At 40.0% G+C, this 24,377-nt stretch overlaps 3 protein-coding genes across 6 annotated transcripts in view; 1 reads left to right on the top strand and 2 right to left on the bottom strand.

Moving 5' to 3' along the window:
• Window positions 1–14: 14 nt before the first annotated feature.
• Window positions 15–8,706, bottom strand: LOC143370198 (rho GTPase-activating protein 44). 4 transcript variants are annotated; one of them, XM_076814967.1, is made up of 10 exons: window positions 8,002–8,706; window positions 7,447–7,600; window positions 6,724–7,009; window positions 6,415–6,639; window positions 5,545–5,842; window positions 5,229–5,468; window positions 3,626–4,431; window positions 3,391–3,566; window positions 3,088–3,135; window positions 15–3,003 (listed from the first exon to the last, which is right to left on the bottom strand). In XM_076814967.1, exons 1-10 carry the CDS (start codon window positions 8,052–8,054, stop codon window positions 2,710–2,712), a joined length of 2,580 nt encoding a protein of 859 aa, XP_076671082.1. In that variant the 5' UTR covers window positions 8,055–8,706; the 3' UTR covers window positions 15–2,709. The 4 variants fall into 4 exon arrangements, with proteins under 4 accessions (XP_076671082.1, XP_076671083.1, XP_076671081.1 ...); XM_076814968.1 differs by having other exon boundaries at window positions 15–3,135; window positions 3,626–4,263; window positions 4,326–4,345; window positions 5,231–5,468; XM_076814966.1 differs by lacking the exon at window positions 3,088–3,135 and having other exon boundaries at window positions 15–3,087.
• Window positions 8,707–9,672: 966 nt separating this feature from the next.
• LOC143370403 (UNC93-like protein MFSD11) lies at window positions 9,673–18,458 on the top strand. Its single transcript, XM_076815481.1, has 2 exons — window positions 9,673–9,961; window positions 16,501–18,458. The coding sequence occupies exons 1-2, from the start codon at window positions 9,869–9,871 to the stop codon at window positions 17,776–17,778; spliced, it is 1,371 nt and encodes a 456-aa protein (XP_076671596.1). The 5' UTR covers window positions 9,673–9,868; the 3' UTR covers window positions 17,779–18,458.
• The window catches only part of Dnah3 (dynein heavy chain 3, axonemal), a 20,621-nt gene continuing 14,448 nt past the window's right edge, over window positions 18,205–24,377 (bottom strand). The window contains exons 10-13 of the mRNA XM_076815484.1: window positions 21,545–23,691; window positions 20,691–20,848; window positions 19,046–19,814; window positions 18,205–18,774 (exon numbers count right to left, since the gene is read on the bottom strand). Coding sequence (XP_076671599.1) covers window positions 18,478–18,774; window positions 19,046–19,814; window positions 20,691–20,848; window positions 21,545–23,691 — 3,371 coding nt within the window. The 3' untranslated portion in view covers window positions 18,205–18,477. The remainder of the gene's footprint in view (window positions 18,775–19,045; window positions 19,815–20,690; window positions 20,849–21,544; window positions 23,692–24,377) is intronic.

Raw genomic sequence — 24,377 nt, 5'->3', positions numbered from 1 at the left:
CGAACGAGACTTCATTGATTTCGTAAATTCTTTATTTATGTACAAATAGATCCTCTAATAGTTTTCATTACATTCACAGCCTAAGCACTCCTTAGGTACATACACAACTTGTTACAGAGTTAACTTTAAAATGTTTTTACATATCCGTACGATACTTATTGTAACACATGAAAAATATTTTCTTCAACATAATTAAATACATGGAGAATGCTGTATTTTCTTTATAAATATTTTTAAATTAACAAATCCACAATGTAAAAGATTTGTAACCTTCCTCGTAGTACCAAGGCATATTTAGGAAAGTATTTAGACCGTTTTTTAGAAAATAAAACGTAAAGAAAATAATTATTCTTTGCCTTAGCTACTCGTTTTATTATAACTGATATATGTTCAATTGCACACGAATCACTATAGGTGTATAGATGACTCGGACCAATTGTGCTGTATTAAGGGAAATCATAAGAGATTTATTTTTTGCAGCTTAAACGTTTAATGTGAATACTGTTTAATGTAGTTGCAGAAGGTAAGAGCTCCACTTATCCACCGCGATGGATACAGCGTTTTAATAAACGTATTCTCGCCTGGGCATATCCATATTATCGAAATAATACTTTTCAAATAACTCCACGATACTTCATTGCAATGTTACGTATGGAAATGTTTCCAATGATTTTAATAAACTTTCGTATGAATCAGAACTTCAAGAAAAGTATATACATTTTAAATAACTTACGTAAACAAAATAATACGAAAGACATTTTTTAATTTAAGATCTCACCATGTAGTGTCTCAACAAATTTTCCTTTTATTAAACGTGTCTTTAATTCAATTATATCTTATCCTTATTTAACATTGCAAATGTAATTCAGTAAGTTACATGACTTCCCGTAGTGGCACAATTTACTTCAACTGTCCATATATACAATACTCTTCCTGTATCTGCACATAGAAGAACAAAAATGAATTATAACAAATAAGGATACAAATCTTTCTTGCTCCTGCAAAATTTCCATTACGTAAATCGAACATTCCCAGTCCAACACATCATTTACCATCTAAATCGAAATTAATCGGGGAAATTTAATATTCCACAAATTGGTTTTACCAAAATGTTTGATTCGTTACATGAACGTATGATAAAAATAAGAAATGCGCGAAACATTGTTTAATAGATTAAAATGAAGTAAAATTGAGATGATGGTGAGCAATGTGTTATACAAATACAAACCGACTGTGTCTGATTTACGTTTTCTTCTTTTACAAATTAAGTTTCAATACTAAGAAACTACTCGATATAAGAACAAATCAGACACAGACTTACGCAGATTTGTTTTTTTTTTCTAAAGAATGTTACGTTACTTAATAGGAATTAGTCAAGCTGACTTCATCGAAATGATTAATTAAAAAATAATTTCTCTCGAATTATGTGCTATACTGACAATTTGTTACACGTATAATGTGTTCACTAAATCGTAGTACAAACGTTGAACAGGTGATTGCACGTAGAACAATGCACGTGAACAAAATTTTGTTGACCGTCGTACACACCGTACAACAATAATAATTTTGAAAATGGAGCCAAAGTGTATTGTAGTTTAGAATGCATATTACTTATACCTTCTACAGAACAACTTATCTTATTAGTTATATATATCTTTTAAAGAGCAATACTAATTCGTTGCAGCGATGCGTTACTGCGTTCGAATCTCGCATTCTTACGTGTAAAGGCACATTAAAATGATTGTTTACATCCGAAACAACGATGAAAGTTACGATAAAAGATTATTTTTATGTGAAGAATCGTCAAAATAATTTGGCAAACCAAAACGTTTCCACAACTTTTGTGCCTTGTAAGCGCTAAATTACAACAAATTATTTTTCACGTAATTATTTATTGCACGACACAATTCACTGATGTACTAGTGCGAGGACCTTTTCCATAATTCTGTAGAGTAAAAGATGTTTCTACTATTGTCAAAGTTTTACGAACTGTTACGTGACAAACATGGAATACAGTCTGTTGCATAGTTTTTCATGAAAAATCACCTCCTCATTGGTTGTAGCACGATTTGGCAAAATTCTTTCGTGTACGAATAAATTCGCATCACAAATAAATACTATAAATGCGTTATAATTAGTGCCGGATAAAATATTTTCTATTTTATATTGCATTATAAGCTTAATGAAAGTTTGTGTACATACAAGGTATGTCAAACTAGAGGCTAAATTGCCAAATTATTCTTTCGCTTATGTAATACCTCCTCGGCGTTATAACAGATATAAAAGTTAATAATTTCCAAAAATATTAGATAACTCCTTGAGACATTATTAATGTACAATTACAGAGTTACAACATCATCGTTAACATCGAAACTTCGCCCCCATTTCCCTGTTTTCCTATTATCTTACTATTATTCCAGAAACATAAAAAACGCGATTTACTCCCTTTAAAAATCTTTGTAAACGAATCAAAAAGCATCGTTTAACTGTGGTGCGAAGTTGAACGCAACCCTCGAAACGAATCTTTTCGCGTAAGTTGAAATGAAAAAATTTACAAAACTTACATTGTTTTGTTAGAAGTCGCCCGCAGTCGTTTCCCCGTAATGCCATATTGTCTTGTAAGAAATAGAGCCTTCATTTTGAAAAATATCAGTTATTCTTTAAAAGTTCACTTATGAATATAATAATCTCGTTTTATACAAGTTGTTCTTAGAGATTGGTACTTTCGTGCTCCGACTTGAGTCGCGTGGTGGGCGGAGGTGGCGGCGGCGGCTGCGGCCTCGGAGGTCTTTGATGGAATCGTGGAGAAACCGGGACAGGCTGTTGCGGCGATTTAAGAACTACAACTGTTTCAGTCTGTGTTTGGACGTCGATAATATTCCCTTCCGATCTTGTTCGAACGTGGGCTTTCGTTTGCTCCGGCGCGCTCAATTTCGCTGGCTTTTCCGGTCGGTCGCCGTACAAGGACATAGATGAAGGCCGGCTACCTACACTGGGGCTTCTCTGCAAGTTCGAAGCCGTGTTGCCATTGTTGTCGGCCGTGGCGCTGAACGCATTCCCATTTCCACGCACTTGTATTATACTGACCTGTTGTTTGTCCACTGAATATACATGAGCTCTTTCCAAAGTTAAAGGCTACAGGTTGTTAAAAAAGAAACATACATTAACAGCTCTAAAAGTTACGAGAGATTTTGACATTTCGAAGAAAGATAAATGATTAACACGTTCTCTTTGCGCTTTATTTTGTAGCTTACGTTATTGTATTTTCAAAATGCAATATCCGGGCAGTGATATTTGCTGAGTCCACTGGCAATAACTACATTTATTTTAAAACATTATCCCACATATGACACTAATATTAAGTAGTAGGTGAAAGGTCTTAATACTCACTCCTGTTTCGGTGTCTAAGTTTTCATTGCTGTGGCGTGGATGCTGCCTGATGAGGCTCGACGGTCGAATTAATCCAACAGGTCGCTCTGGGATAGCTGGTTTACTGCTTCTATCAAGCGTGCTCGTACAGACGGTACTATTGCTGTCTGGCCTCTTGCGCAACTCAACTGCTTCTTCTAATAAATTACGACAATATTAAAGATACTTATATTACCGTGATTAAAAAAATGCTAACCTGTATTGTGTATTACGTTGGTTATGCTTCTTGGCGCAGCCACTGGTCTTCGTCTCTCCAATGTCGAGGGATGTGGTTTCTCCGTGGGTACTGGCTTCAATTTATGCACAGGAACTTCAACATTCTCCGTTTCTGTAATTGACTTGTTGCACAGCGTATGTTCCGCACTGCTTCTCTCCAATGCTGCAGACGCATTTGATTTTTTCTCCAACTTCTGTATCTCTTGATTACTTCTCTCCAATTCTGCGTCCACGCTGCGTAACTCATCTGGTATCTCGTTAATATTTTCCGAGCAATTAAGAGGCGAAGGGTCCGTAACTGTGTTTATTTCGTTGATCTGTTGTTTCTTCTCCGCTTCTGTACTCCCATCTTGCTTTTCTATATTATTCTCATGCTTAATTGGCAATTCGGTATTTACTACTTCATGTTTTGGGGTTTTGTATGTCGCACGATTAAGAGTCGCAGATGTCAGAGGTCTGGGTGGTTTGTCGGGAGTGGGTGGTGGTTTATCGTCAGGTTTTCTATCATGTTTATCTGGTGTGGTACTGTTTGGTGGTGTCGGTGCTGGTTTGTTTTTTCTACGGGCTGCTGGTTTGGGGCTACCTTGCGGAGGGCTTTCTCCATGGTCGCTAAGGCTGCTGTTGGAAATGCAACGACGTATGCTTGTGGTCTGAACATCTGAACCATTTATAATACCAACCTCCAAATCACGGTCAAAATCTATTTCACCAGGAAAAAACCAATTTGCGTATGTAATCAATTGATCCACTATAAGACTAGAATTATTAGCTGTGCTCATGTTCATTCTGAAACAGATAGAGATTTATCATATCAATCTTTCTTCGTTACAAACAATCGCCAAACTTACAAGGAAAGATCCCGAAGCCGGAAATTCAAAAAAAAAAAAAAAAAAAAAACTGAGGCTTTGTGAATATGTAGGGGATTTTCTCCTGATTACAACGCAATTTTTGTTTGCAGCCCAAATTCACTTTAAGGGGGTGAAATTGACAGTGGCGGATTTAAGAAAAAAGGCCCAGGTGGCAAAAGAGGCCCATTTTTTCGGGAAAATGAAGAGGTAGTTTACTAAAAACGGGCTAAGTGTAGTAGTACAGAAAAAAATAGTGTTTGGATACCTATACCTAATCATAATTTTTTTGGGAAATGGGGCCCTGGGAAGGCCTTCTGGGCAGGGGCCCAGGCGGCAACTGCTCATCAGCCGCCCTGTTAAATCCGTCACTGGAAATTAACCCCTTAAATTCCGGCTATTTTCCGATTTTGGGTTACAATTCGCGAACTGTAAGTTACCAAATGTTAGTCCTAATTAAAAGAAGTAACTTTTATCTTGAAACATTTTTTCCATCTCTTACAGATTGCGAGTTACAAAATAAAATCGGAAAATAGCCGAATTTTCAGGGGTTAATTTCGCCCCCTTCGAGTGAATTTGGGCAGCAAACAAAAATTGCGTTTTAATCAGGAGGAAATCCCCTACGTATTTGCACAGTTTCAGATTTTTTTTTGAATTTCCGGGTTCGGGACCTTCCCTTGTTAGCCTACGTAAATGGATCGCATTGTTTTATAATAATTCAGATAAACGTGTCCTTACACCATTGTATTTACATCCTCTTGCGGACTCCATATTAAATTAGGCGCAATAACAATTGCGATGTTTTGCGGCGACATCTTGTTTATATCTTGATTCTTGGTAAGTATCGCCAAGAATTTAATTAGGAACCGTAAATTTTCTAAGTTTGCAGGAGGCAATTTATGCAACACTTCCCACAGAGATCGCAGTCTCGTTTCATTGTGTGTTATCTTCGCAGCTGCCATCCATTCGGGATATAATCTTCAAAGTAACGTAGTGAGTACACGCAACATTATCTTTCATTGTTAACAGTGAAAGATGTTATGCTGATGCTTACTTGTATGTTAAGAGAGGCTCGGGAAGCTCTCGTAAATAAGACTTAAGCGCACCAGCGATCACGTGTGGATCCTTATACTCTAAAGCAGTTGGTAACGTAAGGCAGCAAGCATCCAGGCTTAGCTTAATTCGTCGAGATTTCGATGCAGCCCCAGCTATTCTAAAAAGACCCTCTTCCTCCATGCCTAACCGCAATAATGCAGACACGCATAATTGGATAGGCAATGCAATTTTTCTATTAGTCACTCTTAGGTGCTCCTCGAGTGGGTATCCGTAAACTGGTTTCATTTCATTATCATCTGTAATTAGAAAGTTACTCGCATGTATGACACGTGTAAATATTTAAAACTCAACGTTGATGTTCAAAACCCTAATTTGTAGTTCCATGTTTAGAATCGTTGAGAAATGATTATAGATAAGAATATATATAACACTTACTGATAAGTATGCCTAAGTAATTAAGTAAAAGAGGGGAAGGGAATAGCCAGAAACTGATAGCCGGAGCAAGGTGTGGGGATCTCGAGGTGAATAACAGGTATTGGATGAAGGAAGAAGAGAGACGATGCGGACTGTGCGAGAGAAGACCGGGGACTTTGAAGCATCTAATTGAAGACTGTACGGAAACAGAGAGACTAGGATACAGTACAGAAAGGGTATTACAGGGGTCAGTAAATGGGAGCATAGTAGAGTGGATGAGAGAGACAGAAAGGAAGTTTAAAAGAAAGGAAAGATGAGTTAGATTGTAGTTTATAAGATAGAAGGAGTGTCAGAGTGGATGAACGAATAGAAAAATTGCAAAACCAAGTTCCTTTTCAAGGCCGTTGAGGCTGAACATAAATCCTATATATATATGTACATATATAACACTTACTGATATAACTTTCTAATCCAGGAATAAGTTCCTCGAGACAATGCAGCGCGCTTTCATGATAAGCTCTTTGAAGCTTTACGTATTGAATAATAGTGTGTGCCAATTCCGTTTCTCGCGATATAAGTTGAAACATCTCTGCGGCTAAATGATCTCTACATTGCTCGACTTTAGCTTCGGCCTCTTCTAATTCTTCTCTTAAACTATCTATTTTTGACGCACCTGCACCTGTAACACGAACGGTATTAAATAATCCGAACATAATTCTCCGAACACGTGATTTGTAAACGCAATAATAAACAGTCTTATTACTGGCACTATGCTTGCTCGCTTGCTGATATCTTGTCCTCACGCTGTCCATGTCCAAGATCAAGCGAGCTAAGTTTCTTTTATGCTTTAATATATTTGGTACATTTGTCTCCAAAATATGTTGAAGGGGACTCGCCACATATTGCTCAACCTTCGTTTCATGTTCAATTGTCTCGTTCGCTAAATACGTTTGTGCGCGTCCACATTCCAAGAGAGTAAAACCCATTAGACCGTCTTCCGGAGCATTTTCTAACATAGTTTGCCCTAGTATATACTCTGGACATTTTTTCTAAAAAGACAGCGCGCATTAAACAAAATCAGACTGAAATATTTTTATTAAGCCACGTATTCACCTGTGCATTCACCCTGAATGTGCATTCGGTGCGCACCGATTTTTTGCTCGTTCGGAGCTCAGCGCACGTTGGTTGCGTATTTCGCGTGCGTTCGGGGTTGAGTGAAATTTGCAGTGTCCATTTCATGGTATTGTTTGGACCCGAATGCACACTTTGATGGACCGCCAACAAGCAGATCAGCCCGAACGCGCGCTGAACACCAAATGCACATTCGGGGCGAATGCACAGGTGAATACGCAGCTTTAAGTATCATATACTTTTAACATTAAAATAATTAAAATAACAACGAACGCCGTCAATTTCTACTTATAGCTCTCGCAAGTTGTAAGACAAAGTTATTACAAACATACTTAATAAAGGAACTTTAAATTACCAGTCGTTTTTCTTTAAATGCAACATCTTGTGCCGTAGCTTGATTTGGTGGGCTACCAAGTCTCTTGCTTAATCCAATGAGAGCTAACCTGATTTGCTCGACATGTTTGTCAGCAGCTTGTAAATCGTCCGTGAGCACTTCTGTTTTACCAGCTCTGTAAAAGAAATTATACTAAATAGTCGCGGATACTGGCGAACAGAAATTAAATCAGGGGCGCGATCGTTAATGCGAAGTCAATTCGTCGCGAGATTGTGTGATTCATAATCTATTCTGGTACAACATGTTTGCTCTTTTTAGATATGCGTCGTTAAAACTCTTAACCTTAAAATTCTAAAGGAAACTAACTAGCCTTGACCCTTATCATTTCACTGTTAAGCATCGATGCGTTAGACTAGTCGCTCCTCTATTTACTTTACGTATCATTTATAAGCGATACTATTTCTTAACGCATCTCGGCCTTCAGAAGAACACAAAGAACAACGACCGCAACGCGAAGTAAATAAAACAGAGATTGCAGTGTTTGTAGATAATTAGATGAAACTTCAGGGTGATTACCTAGAGAACGTTTGATCCGCGAGCTGTTTAACTCTGAAGAACTGTTTCTTCATGATTGATAAGCACCTAAGGCTCGCTGTATAAATAAAATTACACTTTAATCTACTGTATCACTCATACAAATACTTGTCACTTATTTACTTCAATGGTGTTTATAGGTATTCATTGTCAGCGCAATCGTGCGAGGCTAAAAATATGCACATTTGACAGAAAAAAAAGAATCATTCGTATCGCTCCAGCGATGATTCGACATAATGTTTATAGAATGATCTCACACCCTGCGCGAGCGGGTAGTGCCTCCTGAACCGGTATACCCTTGCGTAATATCAATGAGTTTTCACTCTCGACGGGCCTTCGAGGAGCCAGGACTCGGTTTCTTCGTTTGTAAACGTGTCAAAACCTCAGAAACTTTGGCCACGGCATTTTACATCGTCGTTCACTGTTTCCCGTTCAGCACGCACATGAGGCGGGGTCGAGATTTTCGTACATCGCATTCTTTCTTACAATTTCGATTCTTTATCGGTTCACTGTTTCTTTTAAATAGCCTTTAGACTTTTATCGAGGCACTCGATAACGGGACAATCAACGAGTTTTTACTGGCCACAGTCGGCCATTATTGTTTCTCTGCGAGATACGTCTCGGAACGAGGAATCGTTGCCAGGGCGGGAGATTTGAAATTACGACTTTGAGCTTCCATTGTCCGATTCCCAGATTTCAAGTATACGTGGCCGTTTCATGATTACGATGTGGTTTCATTAAAATGGAGGAAATATCAATCATCTTGGTAACTCAAGATAATGTAGCTTTAAGAGGAAACTTACGCTTGCATCACATTTGTTCTTTGGAACCATTTCAATTCTGTACATTCTTTCCCAGTTTCAGGTCCACCACAGATTCCAGGACACAAGTAAATCAAAATGTAGAAGAAACCTTCTTCGAGAAAATTGATTTTGAAAATCCATCGAGTACGCGTACACTTGACTAAAACTTGATTCCACCTTAAAATCGATTTCTCGAAGGCAAAGCCCTACACAAAGAAAGTTAAAACCACAAACCTAACCCAGACCTATGTACATACACGAGGATTCATTTCATCCACAATTGTAAGGACCGACTGTGATCACCGTTAAAATTAGCGCCAATCGTCGTATCGATATGTCGATACTCGTTTTATTGCCTATGCCGTAGAGTCGATGTATTCTCCAGTTTCGGGGAATACTTCATACCATTTAGATGCGCGAGAGGAAGGGTTGCCGGAAGAATTCCCTCTTGGCGGGACAAGATGACGTCACGTAGACCTATTCACACTAATAGCGAATTCGGCAGACACGCACTGGCACTGCACTGGTGCCAGAAATTATCATACATGGCATTGATTGGTTGTTTCTGATAGATACGAAGATAGCTCTATAAGAATCAACCAATCAAAGTCACGCACGACAATTTCTGGCACCAGTGCAGTGTCAGTGCGGGTCTCCCGAATTCGCTATAATATACACTAATCGACTTGAGCACACCATGCGAGAATTCCCCCTCTACTACTCCCTAAGCACAACTGACATAAATTCCAACACTTCTGCGTCCAATAAGTGTACCCTCTCTGCTACTCCTTACTACGTCACTGAGCTCCCACCGCGGCCATGTTTTCCCTCCTTCTGGCAACCCTGCTGCCGAGAGGCAAGGAAGGAGTTATGTACGGATTGGCGATCAGCCTGTCTGGTTATTCCTTTTACTCGTATCGTGACTATCGCCGCAAACATACGATTTTGATTAGTAAAACTTGAACGTGCGCGCGAAAGAGAAATCTGTTGCGTTCCCGTTTACTCCGTCTTCCCGTTAAAGATACTTTACTCGACGCTCGCTCGCCATGGCGATAGATAGAAGTTTTGTAAATGTGATAATATTGAGTTGCGGTTTCATGCTGGTATTTACAGCATTTCAGACGATGGGTAATATTGAGGTGAGTGCGTGGACAACAGTGACATGTGGCTCAGGCAAGGGAGCAGTATGGGGTATTGCACACTGATTTTAATTACTTCGGAAATTTATGGAAAACCGGAAAGTAGCACTATTGGTCACTAATACATATCGAATTAAAACAATGTATACCTTTTAACTCATCAATAATACTCGCATCAGATTTACGCGGCTAACGTACATATACGAAAGATATTCATTATTCGAGTAATTATTTGGATAATTTCTTCAGACAATCATTTATTCAAGTGGCAGTATGTTTGGTATTCTAAGCATTTGTATTATAAATTATTCAAAATTACAAGGAATGCACACTACTGACGGAAGGTTTGGATGCATTAATATTTCTCAAGATGTTTCTGCGGTTAGTTAATATAATATAAGTAGCCCGAGACGAAACGAAAGAGTATTAAATAATGGCTACTGTAGTTTTACAAATTACCAGTTGTATTCGCGCATTTCAAGGGGAAAGTTATGTCCGTTTGTTTTCAGTAATGTCCTTCACGGGCATGCACAACTGTGCTACGAATGTTTGGTATTTCTTTTCGACGTTTTTGTAGATGATTGGGTAATATGGTTTCTTATAAATATTTCCATAACTTTTGTTTCTCGGATGTCGAATCTTCGCTCTTATGCATAGTTTATCCAACATAACCAGCGCTGTGTAGGGGCCCCTCATGCGCCTGCTTCCCCTTCCACCTCCTCCACACAATATTCACGGAAGCAAACGTGTGTCACTAATACACCCATCATGCGTAGCATACAAGCTAGGACGCCAGCCTGCATTGGTCGCCTCTTTAGCGTCGCGCGCGGTATCCCTGACAACGCGGCCGGGAGTGGGGGAACCCCACTCCTTGGACAGCACTGCTAGACGTTTGATAGGTGACCAGTGTGGCGATTATGATAAATCTGCCATTCACTCCAATCTTTAACCTTTTAATACTTCCGACAGATGCTTATAAATCTTATAATGTCATGGTCTTATACTATCAAATTGAATAATAAACACAGTAGTCGCACTAATATAATTGTATGTCATTCCGAAACGTTCGTTAATAAATATAATCTCATTCTATGTTTTAATAGAGTAAACAAAATTTTTACATGTATACTAAGTAAATTAGAGTATTAGAATATTATGTATAGAATAATTTCGTATATATAATGAATAATTATTTATCAAATTATTTGAATGAAATAATATTATTGTGTTAATTATTCTAGATAAATTGTTCCCATAGCGATCAAATCTAAAACTCGTAGCAGACCCATGCTTAGTTGCTTATGTAAACACTCTGTAAATAGTATCGATATTACTATTCGCTTAAACTAGTCGGTTGTCTAATATATACAACAAGGAATAATAATTTCTCTAAATAGTTGAGAAACAGTCACTTTCATCTGTTTAGCCTCTTTTCAAATCTGAAGTCAGTGAAAGTTCATTTTTTAAACACTTTTTGAAATAAGATAAAATAGTCTGCAACACGGACGGCATAACAGTCAATGACCACAGAGGCTGAAAATGCTATATTAAACAAATAGACAAGAAAGGCTTAAACCCACAGACGTTGCCATGAGAAAGATAATACACATTCCGTTATTTACTAATAAGCGATAGCGAGTCTTTCAGTAATCAAGTTCTGCTTTCTAAACTTTCTATTGTGAGTATCTTAGGAAAGATCATGGATTGACACATACGCTCAAATATGTATGATTCAATTTTGTTATAGATTCGCGAACAGATTGTTCAAATTAACACTTTCACTCTTGAAGTGAATTCTGCATTAAATCTTAATGAATAGATAAGAACGGGTGTAGATTAGGTTATACGTATAAACATATGGATGACATATGGATCGATATTCATACGATTTGTTATCAAATCTTATCTTAGTAGTATTACACATGAGAAGTTAAGTCCTTATATTTAGACGTACTTGAATCGCTTGACGATAATAATTCCTTTCACGATACTATGTATTTATTGCTAATGGCGCTTTTTTTATATTGCCTTAGACAATTTTATCACGTAACTCGTAATCTCTCAATAGATAATCTCTGTCTAGTGACAAATTTTATTATACAGATAACGAAAATAATCAATACATTCGATGTAGTGGGTTCACTAGCGACTGTTGCACTGACAGTGTTCCAAAATTGTACAACTATTCGAAATGTGCAAATTTCTCATATTTCAAAATTTTCAAAATTCATCTTTTGGTACACATTGTTTAAGAGTGTATTCAGATTAGACACTTGGTAGCTGGTGAGTGGTGCCTGGGGCGCAGACACTAAGTGATACCAGTGGTTGTGAGTATTTCGGTTACTTCAAGGTAGAAGTACCAATTAGATACACCGAATATCCTATGAAATCAAAACTCTCTGAGTATCCAGGCTTTTGCCTGCACCTTCTATTGTGCATTCTACTCTAAGGGGTGCCAATAAGTTTTCTAACAGATGCTAAGATCTATGCTTCGCCTATCTTTAGAATATGAGCTCTGCCAAGCAGCTAGACCCAATTGCCTGATGGCTGATCAGAAAGAATGGTTCTACCACCCGAGCTTCAGCTCAGTAATCTGCTTAGGCTTGGTACGTGATGACACACCAGATATATCAATCTCCTATCCTCAGTATCAGTGCGTCAACAGACGGCAAATAAAGCTAACTAGCAGAAGGATGGAGCAATATTTCGTTTGCACACAATTTACACTTAGAAGCCTTAAGCGGTGCAACCCAGGCTGTGAAAGAGTTAGCCTCTTTGGAGTTACTCGGAGAAACCCCTGTTAGACTCCTCCCGCAATACCCTAACTGCCATCTGGGTGTAACCTTCCTGCTCGCAGAATGGGTAATGAATATAAATTACCTTAAGGATGTTTGGTACTTCTATTAACATTCCATTAGTTTAATTACATCAATCATACTTGACGATGTAATTTCCTCGTGATTAATGTGCGTGTCTGTGTTTGTGTGTATATATGCATGGTTTATTTCATGCCATCGGTTACGATAAGTAAGCTTCTTTGGACAAGGTAATATAGCAGACAGTTTATGTATAATGATATATATGTATAATGAATATTTCTGACGCAGTTGAGGGAAAGAATAAATCGCAAACAGCGTGAGGTTGATATTTTTGAACAATCTTTAGTAATTCTGTCTAACTTTTTATGCTCCATAATCATTATTGCTTGTCCAGTTTTCTTTTCTCCCTATTAATTACTTTCTTCGTCTATCTTTTAGGTGGTTAAACATCCACATTCTCCTTCGAATTTTCTCTCACCGATATCCTATTGCGTATCATAGTGCTTAATGTGTTAAATTGGTTCGTTATTTCCACATAAGGTGCACCACGGATATTTGATCTACTTCTTCTGTCTCTGATATCCTTCATACCCAGTAGCGATATAATCTCTTCAATTTTATTACCCAATAAGTATATTCTATATAGGAATATTAAGTTTTGTGAAGTGTATATTGCTGCGAACATAGAATTGAACACTGTTTTGTGTATTATTATGTAGAACTATATGAATTAAATAAATGTTACGTTTCTACCATTCGGAGTAAGTGTTTTAACTCATTGAAAAGCGTAATTAATAAGTAAACATACAGAGCAATAACATACGAGGTACCTTGTCTATATATATATATATATATATAAGAAGTCCTGACTGACTGACTGACTCATCAACGCCCAGCTCAAACCGTTTAACCTAGGAACGTGAAATTTGGAAGGTACATTGTTTTCATGACGTAGGTATCCACTAAGGAAGGATTTTTGGAAATTCCATCCTCAAGGGGACGAAAAGGGGTAAAATGTATTTTCTCGGACTCCCTAATATCTCTTAGGCCCGATTAGATATCAACTTGGTTCTTACTCACAAAAATTACCCACACAAATGCCTAAAAACCAATTTCAGAATTTTTTCCTAACCAACCCCTAAGGGGGTAAAAAGGGGTGAAATATATTTTCACGGATTCCTCAAAATCTCTTAGGCCCGATTAGATATCACCTTGATTTTTACTTCGAAAGGTTACCACATAAATGCCTAAAAACGAATTTCAGGATTTTGCCCTAATCAACCCCTGAGGGGGTGGTGAAAAGGGTTGAAATGTGGTTTCATGGAGTCTGTAATATCTCTTATTATGAATATTATTATTATTATTTATTATTTAATATCTCTAGTTAGGAATATTAATGAAATTCATGGCAAGTGGGGATTCTCGAAGTTACAAATTAAAATCTAAAACTTTGCATAACTTGTTACGCTCCGATTTTAACGAAACTTTGTATTGAAACGGCGTATTTGAAGACAGAAATTACTTGTAACTCAAAGTCCAGAAAACAAATTGTAAATTTCACGTTTAACCGTAAACGACTTTCATAGAAAGTTAAACGATAATTTGAAACAATCATTACTAAAATTATTACTAAGTATTATTACTAAAAAAAAAAAAAATAAAAGGAAGAGTAGATGCTCGTTTTCATTCTCAGAAAAGAACGTTACGTTGATTATTAGAAAATAAGACAAAGTATTATTCATTTCTACTAGTGGCGCCATTTCTCTAGCAGTTGTAATATTTTCAAACGAAAGCATTGTCATCGCTTTTTCGTGCGTTTTGACCCATTTTGCGGCGATTAGGATAGCATTATCTGTATCAGTGAGCTGCAGCAGTTGCATTTTTACCACAGGCATCTGAAGAATTATATGCGTGTATTTTCAGTTGCGATCTGGGTACTGCGTTATCTTTTATAGAGATTAATGAGAGTAATGAAGATAATAGAACTGGTTGAAAACAAATCGTGCTAATATTTACAGATTCGCGATGGAATATGAGTACTAGCAGTTAAAGGGATACGAATCGTCATCGAAATCGATTTTCTCGGAAACCGAACCCTGTACGAAAAAGAATAATTGCACAATTTTTGCTTAGTTCTGGACAGGGGGTCACATGTATAAATTGTCTTTATCGGTCACAAAATGTACTTCTAAATCTGTGTGCGTTATTTGTTATGCTCTTACACTAAATCGTTTATTTTTATCACAATCATCTGCACATTTAAATACTTAGGCATGGTATAATGAATAGAAATGCACTAACATCAATGTAGAAATGAGGCGAGGAGGTGTAGACTTATGAGTGATTTAACAAAGTGGTTCAAAATTTTAGGAGCACATAGGACTCGTAAAAATAGGTGAAATGTAGAAATTCCCGAAATCAGCGATTTTTGACATTATTCTGCGATCTTTAAGCGTTTATAGCTCAGAAAAACGTTAACCATTTTTTATGAAATTTTTAACATGTATACAACTTACTTAAATTTACAAACGGGATTTTTGAATTTTCATTACAGTCTCAGAAAAAAAGTTGAAAAAACGACCTTTACTATTTTTTTGCTATTCCAACCAGTTGTAATTTTTTTCAAAACAACGAAACACGTCACTTAGCAAACTAATCCTTCTAACTTCTCAAAAAAACTCAAGTCGTTCGGACCAATTTTAAACAAGTTATACGATTTTAAAGGGTGTCCACATACTTTTGTCCCCCATTATAGTTCCGCATTACACGACCCCGGTTATATTGATTTCTAACCACGTTCATAAATTCAAAATTCGGTTTCACTATTTATTCCCCCTCCCTGGGTGACATCCTGGGTACGCCTCCTCCTTCAACTCCCTTTTTTAGATCGCGCTGTATACGCCTCCATCGCCGATTAACTACATAGTGGCGAAGTTCTTTATTCAGGATAACCCGCTAAACATACTAGGGGGCTTGTTGGACAAGGTACACGCGTAACATTCAATCACCCATTTCATCAATCTGTATAGGGCGATTCATAAATGCATGTCAATACTTAGGGGGTATATCTACGCATTAATATAAGTAAAAACGTCATATGAACGTATGTTACGGATGATTAGAGAAAATGTTCAAGTGCCCACCTCGCGCCTCAACACACGCTACAGCGCGCCCTAGTTCGTCTTCACCTTATCTAATGTTTACAAATAACATCGGGCAGTCAATGTCTTATTCTGGCAGGTTATTATTCCCGAGCGAGTGCGGAACCCAATGCTGCGGTTTGCAGTAGTGTGTGTTGAGGCGTGAGGCGGTCACTTGGAACATTTTCTTTAATCATCCATAACTCGAAAACTAAAATGTACTGGCAGCGGCGGATTTAAGGAAAAAGGCCCAGGTGGCAAACGTTCCGGGACACCCTGCGTAAGTACATAACCGAATTACAAATAAATTTACTCGCGTGTAGTATGAAAATTATGGGAAGTGAAAAAAATATAGTGTTTGGATAAAAACATATTTTTTTTTTAGAAGATAATCTGCGAGTAACTGCTCACATGACGTTCTTACTTACATTAGTGGGTAGATTTAGCCCCTGAAGTATTGGCATGCATTTACGAATCAGCCTGTATATAAGAGGAAAACAAAAAACAAAAAAAAAAATAGAAGAAAGAAAGAAAGATGACGATGTACACCATATTACATGAGGTGTTATTTTCTGTGCAGAAAACCGTGCTACAAAGCGTTAAGACGGAAAACCCAAATTTCACCGGCGAGGCGTACACTAGCTTAGCGATAGTTTATGCCGTCTTTGCCACTTGCAACTGGCTAGCCCCGTCGTACATCTCCATAACAGGGCCGAGGGTCGCTATATTTACCGGGGCTTGCTGCTACGTGTTTTTCATAGCAACGTTCCTCTGGCCGCAGAACGCCCTACTTTACAGTGCCTCGTGTGTCCTAGGTCTCGGGGCCGCTCTGATATGGACAGGACACGGGCAGTATTTGACCGAGAACAGCGATTCGGAGACGATGTCCAGGAACGCGGGTATATTCTGGGCGATTTTTCAGACCTCGATGTTTATCGGCAATCTGTTCGTCTACTACATGTTCACTGAATCTGAAATAAACGCCTCGACCAGGAAGATCGTCTTCAGCGTGCTGACCGGGCTGGCGGTAGCCGGCACGTGCGTGCTGGCCGCCCTCCGGAGGATATCCCCGAGGCTGACATTGGGCGAGGCTGAGGGCGTCTCCAGCGCCGACAAAGAACTCCGGATACCGGAACCAGCCAGGGAGAAGCCGTTGCTGGCTGCCTGGCGCGCCTTCCTGGACGCGTTCAGCCTCTTCCTCACACCGCGCATGCTCCTGCTGTCCCTGACCTTCGTGTACACCGGCCTCGTGCTGACGTTCTACTCGGGCGTGTACTCGTCGAGCATCGGCTTCACCACAGCGATGGGCAAGCCGCGAAAAAGCCTGATCGGCCTATCCGGTATCTTCATCGGTATCGGCGAGGTCGTCGGTGGCGCCCTCTTCGGTATATTCGCGTCCAAGGTGTCCCGCATCTGCGGCGTCTGGTCCGTGGTCATCACGGGATTCTGCGTACACCTGTTCGCCTTTATCACCATATTCCTCAACCTGCCCAACGACTCGCCGTTCAAGGACACCGACAACATAGGATACATCGATCCGTCGCCGACCCTGGCGATGGCCGGCAGCCTCGCTCTCGGTTTCGGCGACGCCTGCTTCAATACCCAGGTGTACTCGCTGCTCGGGCTGCTGTTCGTGAAGAAGAGCGCGCCTGCTTTCGCGCTGTTCAAGTTCTGCCAATCAGTCGCGGCCGCAGTCAGCTTCGCTTACAGCAGCGTCGTGAGCCTTTACATCCAGCTCCTTGTATTGACGATAGCAATTGTCATTGGCACCGCCTCGTTCTGCTTCGTTGAGCGCGCCACGAGGAACGAGACTAATAGCACATCGTCGGAGAACGACTCCACGCTTGTTACGCAATAAGCACGTGCGACGCGATCGGAGAATAATTCGCGGGATATAAATATGTTTGAAATGAGAGGCTCGTTTACAAAGGGACGGCCGATGAAGAGAATCACTTGGATGAACTGTTATTGTATATGTGTAAATATATCGAATAACGCAGGTATTTAAAGAAAAATGTTGCCAAATCAATACTATCGATCTAATTGCCTATTCCAACGTCTCGTTGATACTTACGAAGGAGACTGATCGCGGTTTTATTAGAACGTTCGGGTATTCGACGAAGGAAGAATTGTAAAGCGGAGAGGTTTTATATGCCCTCGGCAGCAATGCCTGCTGGAAATTATTTATCATATCGAGCGTACAGGGAAAGGAACAGCAAGGAATTGTTAGTTTTATCTGTAAATATGAAAAAAAAACAGTGTGATATCACAGTGCAGTAGTGCATTTTCTGTACCTATATCTTTTTACGGTGGAATGCCCTTGAAAATTTGCTCAACGTTTTTCAACATCCTGTACACATCCATTAAGCTTCGTCTCATTCCCCTTTCTTTGAATTCGATTTTCAAATTGAATTCAGCGCTGTGCAAGAGTTTTGTTGTTACTTCTTTTACCACAGATGTATAAACTATTCCTAGCGAATTTTATATATGTATAAAGTGTTTTTATTAAAGAATATATTATACCGAGATTGAACGATGTTACTTCGTATGTGACAATTCAGTCGTTTAGTTGGCACAGGGCCGCTGTTCCCCTCCTGATCCAATGGTCTTCCTCGATGTGTGATGTAAGCAGTATGGTTATCACGAAATTGGAGGAGTGGCCGGTAGTAGCCAAAATGCCACGTCTCTCGCTTGTCTTGTATACGGGGCACTGGTATACGAACGCGATGATAAAATTTGCTTTTATCCCCGGCTTTAGCCACATCACGGGGATAACGTCGAACATTATTTTAGGCCTTGATTCATCCAGCTCTTTTGTCTGCCTGTTCCATCGCGCGCCTTCTAAAAACAGACCCTGAAATGCGAAAGGCTCCGTCGAATAATTTATGCAAAACTGTTATTTCACATAGCTTTTGTTGCCAATGGGATTATTTAAAGTGAGAAAACACCATCGAAAGTGTAGTACAAGTAAATAATTATTTTTTAGTGCATTTTATAAATCGTTTAACTTAAAAAGTTTTTAATATATATATATATATATATATATATATATATATATATATATATATATATATTTTTCTCTTAAATCCGCCACTGGACTAAGTATGGTGTACATTAGAAATTACCTGTATATATACTCCATAGGGTGCCGAAGCGGCCACAGTCGTTTCGAAATCAGTCACTTCAAATTCAAAGTCTACTCTGTCGATTGGAATCCTATCCATGCGCGCGTAGTTTTGCAGTACGCCCGTGAGGAACGATTGAGTAAAAAAGAAGCCGGATATCCAGAACACATTTGGCGCGTCAGTATCTATCCAATCCTGGAAGAACTCCAACCTGGCTATTAGATCGTGGATGTAGCTTCCTAGCGGCTTTAAGGAAGGATACGATCTCTTATTCCAAGCCTCGGGCACTCTGCCAATGCTCATGCTCCTTAGAACTTCCTCCAATTCAGCCGTCATTAGGACTAAGCCTCTAATAGCTTTCTGCAGGTCTGCTAAAGTATCTCTGATCACCTCGATCAACGCGTTGAATCTTATAAGCTCTTGGCGTAGAACCGTGTTCATGCTGTTCATATAGAGCACCGGAAACTTATTGGAAACTTCTAGGACATCGAATTTCGATCTCATTTTCGACAGAATGTCGCTGCATAAATTGAACACCATCTCGTCCATGTCTCCCTCGACGCCTACCCCGGTGATTTGCGGCTGGGTCAACAGCGCACCTTGGAGCAACTGCATCGAGTCCTGATTGTCCCTCGTTATATCTGCGTTTTCGTGAAAGCCGTATACTTCTGGATGCTGATCCATCGGCAAGCTACGAATGTACTCCAGGCACCCTTCGTAATCTGTGCTCGGTGATAATTGGTATACACAGCTCGGCGAAAAGCAATACCTGCAGCAAAGTGGGCTCTGTGTAAACGTATAAATAGAACGTGCGCTTCTTTTTTACGTTGCGTTGATAAAGAGTCGTGACGGGAAGTAATGTTTGCAAAGGAGATTTTAAGACAGCTGTTAGCGCTAACAGAGGTTTACGACAAGGTCGGGCACGTCTGCTGCTTCTGAGCTGCAGAGGATTTAGCTCATTTAACAGTCAAATGTGACGGTACGTGACACGAGAAATGTCGGGATTATCCACGATGTTTAGTGGGGGGGAGGGGATATACTTTGTGGGGCCGAAGAATAGGTGAGTCTATGAATTTTTTCTACAAAAACTGTTCGACAAATTCATTTAAAATTTGGCAGGCAGTTTTAAATTATCTTGAACTATTGTATTAAATTTTTGTGTTACTGACAATTTAATGAAATATTTTATATTTTAGGGAATATTATAATTCCTTACTTATTTAATATTATGTTTTGTCCATATGTACATTGAAACTCAAGTTGAATTTGTACAAAATAAGTCTATTTCACTCTAACTGGCTCGTAACAGCACCGAAATATGACATACAACTTTCGACACCGACTAGACTACTAGACGATGTATGTTATAGAATTTTTATGATCTCATGTCGGTATGAATCAATATGAATGCGAGCTCGATGCAGTTAAAATCCATTTGGACGGAAAACCATTACCAATTTTAAAGGGGAGAGGAAAAAACGAGAGACTACGAGTGTTGCCGTCTCTGTTCTGTCTGAGCGCCGTCACGTGTCGTCTTTGTTTATAGCTGTGACTCGACTCGTTGAACGGATATTCCTAGCTCGCGGCAGTCATCAAAAAGGATCAAAGAAGCAACGAATGATACAATGAAACAACGAAAACCTACTGTTGGTTGGTGAGAACTTCGGGAGTATAATATCTTGCAAGTAACGAATTTATCAATCGCCTGTCGTTACCATCTGTCACACGGCCACCATAATTGCATTCACCTGTTAAATAGGTTAGTGCATCGAAAGGCACTTCTTCATAATCGTTTAAGAAAAGCTGAAACAAAAAATTATTCCCCATTAACAAAGATTAATTTCAACGAACGATTCACTTGGAAAGTGTTTGCCGGGTGTCACCAAACTGGTGGTGTTATACGAAAGAGGAATGAAAAATAAGTAGGAAGTAAAATATTAACATTATTTAAGACTTAGTTTTGTAGAAATCCTGTATGAATGTCGATCGTGTGGTGGTTGCATCCTATAAGGGGCTTGCATTAACAAGGGAACACCGCGAACCCTTTCTCACCGATTGAATCGCAACTTCGTGAGTCTACCGAGTGACTCAAGACAAGAACAACGATATGTTTCATTCGTACAGAATGGCCCTTTAAGGTTATAAAAACTAACCTCAAAGTCAAATAGGCACTCCCACATTTTCGCGTATAACTCCTAATGTACAAGAGACAGAAAAAAATGTTTCAAACAAAAGTTTAATGGTGCACTAAGCGCTGCAAACTTGCGTTAACAAAATTTTGAAAAAAAAAAATTTTCGTCAGGTATTTTTTTTTTATATTTCATTTCAAAATTTTGATAACGCAAGTTTGCAACACTTATGTTACCATTAAACTTTTGCTTGAACTTTTTTGTTCTATCTCCTGTACTTCAGGAGTTACACGCGAAAATGTGGGAGTGCCTATTTGACTTTGAGGTTAGTTTTGTACATATGTAGATATTACTCATTATTAATACTTACTTGCAGATGTAAGATACTAATACGTAAGTCAGATTCATTGAATTCATAGGGAATGTTCCAACCCAATGGTCCAAAGTTGCGTCTTTCTTGGACGACAGCATGAAAGAAGCATAGGGCAAAGAGGAGGTTCCTCCATTCCATTATTTTGCTGCAGCTGTTATAGAACTTTATATCCGATATGGGATCGTTCACGTAACTCCTTAACAAATTATTCTTTAACCCCTTCGGCGGCTCGTTGGTCATCTTGACTCCGTTTTGCAAAATCGAGATCGGGAAATCCTCCGATGGGTAACTGGTCAGCCACAGTCGGAATTTAATATGGGTCTGCTCAGGGACGATGACCTCGTCGCAGATCCTATCCAACTCCGGCATCCAAGAAACAGCCAAGTGACAATTCTGAAGCACTACCCATTCTCCGGTCTTTATCCCTCTGTCTATCATAGTCGCTGCTATCGGGCCCTGCCCTTGCCCCAGCGATATGGTCATTAGGTTCTTCTTCGTTAGCCCACGATCTTCCGCGAATTTTATTAGCCCCGCCATTGGATCGGATCCAGGGGAGAGCATAAAAATTAGTGGGGTCACCTGGCTGGAATCGTCGTAAGATGCTTGGAGATCGAATGGCGGAGGCTCTACGAAAGATTTCCCCATATGATATATGATAAACATCCTCACAGCAGCCACGATCTTATCTGGCCTTATACATTTGAGTATCACCAGCTTTTTAAGCGTCTCGCCTTCCTTTTGAAACGGGGGTGGGAAAGGATGCTCTTGCGGATTGGGCAAGTCATAGTAGATCTTCCATTGGGTTGTTTGCTTTTCGAAAGAGTTCCTCAATTGCTCTATCCCGCGTATATTCGTAGCTCTAACTATGTCGGACCAAGCTTTCTCGGTCAACCAAGAAGTGTCAGGATTGGGGTAAGGATTTTCCAGAGCTACACCCCCGGTTAATAAAAACGTCCAATGGTCCTCGTTGACCTTCTCATCGGCGCGCTGCAAGCCGATGCACAGTACGAATGAAAATATCAATTTATCTTTCTCGAATAAAGATCGACAGACGTTCCTATAAATGCTGGCGGTGAAGTACGCATTCAAGCTGCCTATCCGAACCGCTAAGTTCTTGGTCTGCTCGCTGTTGTCTATCGCCATTACGTAAAGGTGGATGAACCAGGGCAACGAATATTGATACATGGGATCGATGTTCGTCAGTTCGGAAATGCAAAAGAAAAGGACAGCGCCGTGGTTCGAAGCGGGCATGTACCGATTCCGAGCGGCGTCGATCTCCACTGTCGTCTTAGCAGCTATTTCTTGCTTGGCCTGGATGTCCTCGGACAGTATCTTGGATGTGGATAATATCGTGACCGCCGTCTCATCTTCGAGGATATTACCTTCCGACGTAGACAGCACCTCCAAAATTTTCTCCTCGATCTCCTTTAGTATCCTCCTATTGTTCGCCCCCTCCACGATCAATTGATTCTTCCGTTCCTCGAGGACAGGCAGCTCCTTGGCAACGACGATGCCCAGTAACTGGTCCTGCAGCCCTTGGGGAGTGATCATGAAATTCAGCAACGTTACTTTCACCGCCACTTCTGGGAAATAATGCGGATTCCTCAGACGCGTTGTGATGTAGAATCGGAAATTGGTGTTGTACTCGATAACGTCTTCGCCGAACTTCATGTAAAGAACACCGCGCTCCCTATAAGTATTCTTAAGAAGCACGGGCTCTAGTACAGCGTCGATTTCCTCCATGATGTTCTCCAACAAGACTGGTATTCCAAACTGTATAGAAGTCTCCACTACCGTCACGTAATTCGGATCGGACAGCTTAATGACCATCAGCTTGTTCTCCTTCTCCATATTCTTCACCCACTTGTTCGCCTGGTTCTGCGGGTCGATCATGAGCGGCCATCGATCAGCGTTCATCACGATTATACCGTTCTCCACCGAAAACTTGTCCGCCGGTAGACCGAAGATCGTCCACGCTCTGATTTCCACCTCACTGCCCAGAACCTCGACCAAATTGAATTTCGGGCTGCAGGGCATCGCGGTTTTCACGCAAAATGAATGCCACTGCTCGATCAGGCGGTCCCTGTAGTCCACGCTAAACGCCCCTAAGTAGGCAACCGCGCCTGAAGACAGCAGCACGTCACCTGTGAGTTTAAATATTTGTAATATAAATCACGGGGGTGCAGGTGGCGGGAAACACGCGTGAGTGGAAGAGCGAAGAGGTCAAATGTAGTGACAAGAGAAATATGGGAAATAGAAGAAAGGAAATTTGGGGGACTGGGGAAGAAGGATGAAGCTATTTCACGCAATTGTAAACAGTGCTGTGAGTTATGGAGATATTGGGGTGGGGGGAGAAACCAGAAGTGGAAAGAAAAGAGGGTAAATTTATCATGTGGGCATTAGGATTGGATGCAAAAATGCTGGGTTGCATGGTGACGAGGAGGGGAAAGGGGAGAAGAAGAGTAGCAGCATGGGCAGAGCACTAAATTTTGAGAAGAGAGTAAGAAAGAGCAAGGGGAGTGATTTAATAAGAGAAGGGATAAAAATAGTGGATGAGAAGTGGAACGAGTAAAGGGGATACAGAGCATTGGAAATAGAACAGCAGAGGCATTAGAGATGAGGAATATGGTGTCCGGTATTAGGTACCACCCGACGTTAAGGGAACTCCCCCCTAAGGAGTATTTGTAATTTGTATTCAGTGTTACCGGGAAATAACCGCGCAGTGGCAAGATGATAATGGAGAGGGAACACCTACAGCAGTGGCGGTATATGTGTAAGTGAGACGCCACCATGGCCGTGGCCTCACTTGGCTTGACTAGCTGGGCTAGGT

The sequence above is a fragment of the Andrena cerasifolii genome, chromosome 6, assembly GCF_050908995.1.
Source record: "Andrena cerasifolii isolate SP2316 chromosome 6, iyAndCera1_principal, whole genome shotgun sequence".
Classification (NCBI taxonomy): domain Eukaryota; kingdom Metazoa; phylum Arthropoda; class Insecta; order Hymenoptera; family Andrenidae; genus Andrena; species Andrena cerasifolii.
The sequence above is the reverse complement of the archived record's forward strand: the minus strand, read 5'-3'. Positions and strand labels throughout refer to the sequence as shown.

Excerpts from the sequence above, each read along its gene's own strand:
- LOC143370198 (XM_076814964.1), bottom strand. The coding sequence starts at position 8,054 with ATGAAGAAACAGTTCTTCAGAGTTAAACAGCTCGCGGATCAAACGTTC. Across the intron at positions 6,640-6,723 it reads AGCGAGCAAGCATAGTGCCA|GTGCAGGTGCGTCAAAAATA; the intron begins GTAATAAGACTG and ends TTCGTGTTACAG. Across the intron at positions 3,136-3,390 it reads ACTTAGACACCGAAACAGGA|CCTTTAACTTTGGAAAGAGC; the intron begins GTGAGTATTAAG and ends AACAACCTGTAG.
- LOC143370403 (XM_076815481.1), top strand. The coding sequence starts at position 9,869 with ATGGCGATAGATAGAAGTTTTGTAAATGTGATAATATTGAGTTGCGGT. Across the intron at positions 9,962-16,500 it reads AGACGATGGGTAATATTGAG|AAAACCGTGCTACAAAGCGT; the intron begins GTGAGTGCGTGG and ends TTTTCTGTGCAG.